At 34.2% G+C, this 6,947-nt stretch overlaps 1 protein-coding gene across 1 annotated transcript in view; it reads right to left on the bottom strand.

Annotated features, from left to right (window-relative positions):
- Nucleotides 1-6,947, bottom strand: part of GXYLT1 (glucoside xylosyltransferase 1) — a 52,616-nt gene that overhangs the window by 21,804 nt on the left and 23,865 nt on the right. The window contains exon 4 of the mRNA XM_011936113.1: nt 6,390-6,641. Coding sequence (XP_011791503.1) covers nt 6,390-6,641 — 252 coding nt within the window. The remainder of the gene's footprint in view (nt 1-6,389; nt 6,642-6,947) is intronic.

Raw genomic sequence — 6,947 nt, 5'->3', positions numbered from 1 at the left:
AAAAATTGAGAGAATTATAAAACTTGAGAAGATATAAAAAAAACCAAAACAAATACTCAATTACAAAAATTGAGAGAATACCAAATCTTCGAAGATCAGGGAGGAAATGTTTTTCATAATGGACAATAACATTAGCTTAGGTAAATTTATATCCTGAATCCTCATTTCCTGAGATAAATACAGAAATAAACCAATACAAATAAAGATCTTCTGAACTTATTCCTCTTGACCTGTAACACCGGCATCTTTACATCATTTCAGTTTCAACTAGTAAGTGGTAGAGCCAAACTGGAACCCAGACAACCCAGATTCAGAGTCCATGCTCTTATTTCCAGGCTGTCTCCCAATGAATCAAAGCAAAATGTGCAAGGGTAAAGGCTTGACTTAGAAGAAAGACTGGCTATGTTGCACTTTCTAAGAGAGAAATCTCCAACATATGCCTTCCCTGGGGAATTTTAAGGATAATTATTATTTATTTTATTTTATTTATTTATTTTTTATTTTTTGAGACAGAGTCTCACTCTGTCACCCAGGCTGGAGTGCGGTAGCGCAATCTCAACTCACTGCAACCTCCACCTCCTGGGTTCTAGCCATTCTCCTACCTCAGCCTCCTGAGTAACTGGGATTACAGGCATGTGCCACCACACCTAGCTAATTTTTTGTATTTTTAGTAGAGACAGGGTTTCACCATGTTGGTCAAGCTGGTCTTAAAATTCCTGACCTCAAGTGATTCACCCACCTCGGCCTCCCGCAAGTGCTGGGATTACAGGCGCGAGCCACTGTGCCCAACCAAGGATAATTTTTCATTTCTGCCTTACCCATGAACTTTAGATTCTGACTCCTACAAATTTAAATGTACTGCCTATCCTGGTCTATTAGTAAGATTCAATAAATAGGTGAATCTAAACCTTTTTAATTAAGAATATAATAGGAGCTTGATCCTAGTTCTGCTATTTTTCAAAGCTGCTACTTCCTCCTGCAACTAAAGCCATCACCTTCACGAGCAGCTACTAGGCTGAAATCACCTCATTCCTCCCTTATCTATCAGCTGATTTAATATCAGGCTGGGGAAAAAAATCTGATGGTTGACTGCAGGGCCTGAGTAGGGAGAGTACACTTGGTCAAAGACCTCAACTAAAAGGGAATCTGTGGCCAGGCATAGTGGCTCACACCTGTAATCCCAGCACTCCGGGAGGCTGAGGCAGGCAGATTGCCTGAGGTCAGGAGTTTGAGACCAGCCTGGCCAACATGGCAAAACCCTGTCTCTACTGAAAATACAAAAATTAGCCAGGTGCGGTGGCACATGCCTGTAATCCCAGCTACTTAGGAGGCTGAGGCAGGAGAACCGCTTTAGTCCGAGAGGCAGAGGTTGCAGTGAGCCGAGACTGTGCCAGTGCACTCCAGGCTAGGCAACAGAGCAAGACTCTGTCTCAAAAAAAAAAAAAAAAAGGTGTGTGTGAGGGGATGGAATCTGTATATCTGTCTCACTTTTCTGAGGGGTGGTGAAGTGAGAATTGTTTTTAACAGCAACATTCTACATCTGTGTCACATCTGTTTACAGATTACTATATTGTTAGCAGAGTAGGAAGAACCTGCATAAAGCTTCGAGTTCAACGCTGGGAGCCACTACCAGCTGGAAATCAGACATATGGTTAAATAATAATCACCTATGTATAGTTCTGATTGCTTTCAGGTGAAGAAGGCATTGGTACAGTTTACATTAGTTCTTTTCATGCATCTATTTTAAAGGAAGAAAAACTCAGCAAAAAAGTTTATCACTATAAAAAAATAAAGCACCAATTTACTTAAATCTGGTTAAAAAGATTAGAAGTAACAGTAAAGTATGAGGTCAATTTGACAGGTTTCAAGTAGTTCTTGTACTTAAAATTCCATTTACGGATTTAACTAGATTATATCATTAAATGATCTGGCAAATTTCATATAACAACATCAATAATAAACTTGTTAATAAAGTGCTAACAAGTGCCATGGTGCCAAGTATTAATAAAGTGCCATAACAAAATGGCAGAGAAATGGCCATAACCTCACGTCTTTCCTTCATCTCTTATTGTTTTTTCAATATATTTGTGTGATTATTTAATGTCTGTCTCCCACATCAGATAACAAGCTCTATGAAAACAGGAAACCTGTGTATTCTATTCATTCCTACATACTCAGCATTTCAATATAGATGACTGACAAATACTAGGCACTCACACATTAATTAAATGACACTGCAATCATTCAATATAAAATTTACTTAAAATAAAACCTACATGAAGTATCTAAAACATACTTTTTTAACCAATCTTAATCTCTTATTTGTGTGCTTTTTACAATGGAAGAGAAAGATCCTAGGATACAACTTTTTAAGGCAGAGCAACAAAGATACTGCTTAGGCAGACATGTTTATCAATATTATAACTTAATCTTACAGATATCCTGGATTCAATAAACCATTTTCTTAATAAGCTAGGGATTGCCTTAATCCACTTAGCAATAAGAAGTAACTGAAGGTTCTTCCCCATAATTTATATACTTTCCGGAAACTTGTGTGCTTCTTAAATTCAATATTTCTACCATAAGTATTCTCTATGTGTTTAAGCTGCAAAACTGTAAGTATTTAAGTATCATAATGGTCTAAACAACTGTGAATTTTAAAACTGGGTAAAATCAAATCAAAATTAAAGATGTAACCTTGCTTCAGAACATTTGTATATAAAAAAAGAAACAAAATCAAGGTTTGTCACCACAGAACACTACCAAAGAACAGCCCCACTGAATAAATAGTTCCCATTTTCCCCTTGAGTTCATATGCCTCAAATTTATTTCTGTTTAAGTATCAGTTACAATAGATAAATTGGCTTAAGACACAAATTGCTATTTAATGATGCACTCTATCTCATTTCTCAAACTCTAAATGCTGCCTACAAGTTGAAAGTGATAACGCCACTGCATTTCTGCTGGCAACAGACTTGGCTCCATTAAGAGCTGGCAACCTCTATTCTTTCTTATAGATAAAAGAGTTCCATACAACTGAATATATTAAACTGGTATCTCAACAGAAATTACTAAAAATTTTTCATTCTTAACAGGGTTTTTATTTTACCTGTTCCATAGGAATATTTTTTCATGTTCAAAAGGAAAATAGTGCCCGTATTGATTTCTATTTATTAATTTAATTATTTAACTGGAATTATATGTAACTCTTCAGAGACTCATATGTGTAAAAGTCAGGTTTAAATTTTTAAAAAAAAAAAGGACACTGGGGGAAAAAACTTACCGGCAAGAACAATCTCTGTGAAGCACATGGTTTAAAGAGTTTTTTCCACTCTGCTGCATTCTCACTTGGAAAGGTTATGGGGTATAACGTATAATTAAATGTTTGTAGAAATGACCAGCTGTCAAGCTAAAACAATTAAAAAAAAAAAGTATAGTTTCACCCTGAATTTTCTCTGTAAAATCATAAAACAACAGATTATAAAACAAAACAGCTAAAAATTAAGATAATACACATTTTGTGCTGTAAAATTAAGGGAAAGATTCTTCTGTTCCACCATGGTATTTGTTTTCATTTAAAATCTAAAAATCAAAATAAGATCCTGGAAAGACTTTACCATTAAGATCTGAAGCATAATGAAAGTTATCAGGGTCCAACTCCCCAAATCAGAAAGGTGAAAGACCCTTGCAAATTTGTCTTCCTCAGCTTTACCTAATGTATAAATTCTCTTAACCCATTAACAAGCTAAAATCAGAAAAATTAAGCACTAATTTTATTACTACCATATATATGACAGATGCTTCCAAAGTCAGACCAAATGTGAAACTAGTTAAAAAATATTTGTCCATCAATTCATAGCTTTAATATGCCTGAATATTTCTGATAATAAAATATTCTGATAAATACATAGCCAATGCCAATTTTTAAAAAATTACTACAAAAAGCAAAATATATCTGAAAATCTAAGATGAACATGTTTACACTTAGTACCGTAAATGGATTTCAAGATACTAAATTGTTTCAAATCTAGTTTAAGTAATATCTCTCATTCTTATTTCAACAGAATTACTCATTCAAATTTCCTAAAGAGCAGTAAGAAACAATCTATGGGGGGGAAAACTAAGTAGTTTATATACAGGCTGAATATGATCTCTTTTGAATTATGATTGTGTTTAAGTCATTTTTAAAACAGTATCTTCCAACAGAGTTTAAGGGAATGCCTTTACTTCCAACACTCTGCTTTGGTGTCTCTGATTATTTTATTTTATTTATTTTATTTTATTTTATTTTTTTGAGACAGGGTCTCACTCTGTCACCCAGGCTGGGCAGTAACATGATTATGGTTCACTGCAGCCTTGACTTCCCAGGCTCGGGTGATCCTCCCATCTCAGGCCTCTCAAGTAGCTGGGACTACAGATGCACGCCACCACATCCAGCTATCTACGAATTATTTTAAAATACTAGCACTGTAATTTCCCGGCTCCACTTATTAATCACTTAAAGATCTTTTCAATACCAACTTCAAAATAAAATCTTAGGCCAGGCGCGGTGGCTCAAGCCTGTAATCCCAGCACTTTGGGGGTTTGAGGTGGGAGGATCACTTGAGGCCAGGAGTTAAAGACCAGCCTGGGCAACTCTTTTTTTTGTAGAGACTGTTCTCTACAAAAAAGTAAAATAAGAATAAAATAATTGTAAAAACAATGGATTTGAACTATACAGCTATTTTTAAGTTGTAATCAAAGGCTGTTATATTATCTCTATAGTTCTTTGCAACACTACTATTAATTTCATAAATTTCAAATGCAGTTATTGAGAAGTCACATTATTTTTTTGCAGATAATCTTACAGCACCATCTTCTGGTATAAGATCACTGTGCATAGTCTAACAATCAGAAAATAACAATCATGGTTACTATCCTAGTTTTATTATATTTAGTACAACTTTACAGTACATGAAATTTAAAAATTCAAGATCTAACAACAAACTTGGTAACCAAAGAGAGATGTTCTCTGTTAAACAAGAGCAGAGGTTACCTAACACTGGGCTTATTAATGCAATCAGTTGTGGGAGACAAAACTAAATTTAAAACAGAATTTTTAAAAGGTTCGGAAAAGGGAAGGCTAAAAAGAAAACTAAGTTTACCAGATCAACAGAATAGAACAGTGACCGGTAATAGCTGTCAGACTTCTAAGACTGAAGTGTTGGCATATGGTAATGGCTACAGCAGTACTGCCGCCTATACCAAAGGTAAGAGGAAACAGCTCCAAATGAGGCAAAGGCTTAAATCAGACATGTAGGAAGAATAAATTCCATCCCACCAGATACCATATGAAAAATACATGACAAAAATATATACATATAAATGTACACATATACTCATATCATAAAAGACATGATATCCCTTAATGTTTAACTGAGTCCTAATGAGATATACAGGAATAAACAGTAAGTCTATACTCCTAGAGGGAATAGTGTTTGCTCAGAAGTCATTGTTTTTAGCTAACATTTTACTGCTTACTTCATGCCAGGATCTACTAAGAATTTTCAACAGATCTCTTTTAAATTAACTTAGTTAAGTCTGTTTATTATCTTATTCAGCTGAGAGAACTTGTATTTGAAAGTTAACTAAATGGCTAGTAGTTAAGTACTGCACAAGACGTAAAGCTACACAGAAAGTTTGATTCCAGAGCAAGCCAACTACAGTGACTTGCAATTTAGATATACAACTAATCTACATGAAACTGGTAAACGGTAGTACATACTGATGTCGTCTAAATGCACACTCAGAGAATTTAAATAGTCTGACTTTTCTACTGATCCCACAATTTGAAATACTGGAAACATGCAGGAAGTTTTAAAGTTAACTTCCAATAACACCATAATAGATAACATTTACTATGTGTCAGCCACTGTTCTAACTCATTTACTCCTCCCAAAAGTCCCAAGACATTGGTAGTGCTATCATTTCCATTTTACAGGTTGAAACCAAACAGGCTGCAGAGTCTATGCTCTTAACTGCAACTCCATGTTGTCCCTAAGGTATATCATAATTTAGATTCTATGTATTCTATGAATGTACAACTACAAAGTAACATCTGCTTCCTGGAATGGCAATCTAAGGAGATGATGTGCACTACTTAGTGCATTGTTATTTTACTTTATTGTCATGTCAACTGGTTTGACCTATTGTAACGCTGTTAAACAGAATAATACGAACACACTTCTAGATAAATCTAGATAGGTAGATTCCTCTAATATTCTAGATTATTCTAAATAGAAAAATTCTTTATAGTTCAATTTAGTTTTTAATAAAAAACTAAATTGAAAAGCCAACAATTTAGAAGGTTTTTAGAGAAATGTTAACAACTACCCATATTAGTGACTTACCTTGAAATACTTCCTTCTCATTCGAGTCATATTCATCAACATAACTCCAGAGTTTACTCCAGTTTTTCCATAGTATGGATGCCTAGCAAAGCGATTATACCATCCTATTCGAGGTTCCTCATGTTCTGGTGCCATTGCAGCAATTTGTGTGGAATTAAATTTCTTTAGTAAAGACCAAATATCATCAACTGGTCGTAAAAAAAGGATATCAGTGTCGACATACAATAGTGAATCAACTTCTTTCAGGATTAACTACAAGGAGAGATATTTGAATGATTAACTATAATTCTATTTTAAAAAGAAACATAAAAGCACCTCTAATTGTATAAGATACATCTAAGAGATTAGCTAATTTATATTATTTTAAGGTAATCTTTCCTAAATCTGTCATTTTTAACAATAGCATATATATAAAGATACTATGCTAACCTTCACATTAACTTTCAGAGAAGATATTAAAAACAAACCAAAACAAATACTCAATTACAAAAATTGAGAGAATATAAAATTGAGAGAATAAAAAATTGAGAGAATATAAAACAAATACTCAATTATAAA

Source organism: Colobus angolensis, unplaced genomic scaffold (assembly GCF_000951035.1).
Source record: "Colobus angolensis palliatus isolate OR3802 unplaced genomic scaffold, Cang.pa_1.0 Scaffold150, whole genome shotgun sequence".
Lineage (NCBI taxonomy): Eukaryota > Metazoa > Chordata > Mammalia > Primates > Cercopithecidae > Colobus > Colobus angolensis.
Note: the sequence above shows the minus strand (reverse complement) of the source record. Positions and strands in the feature narration are given on the sequence as shown.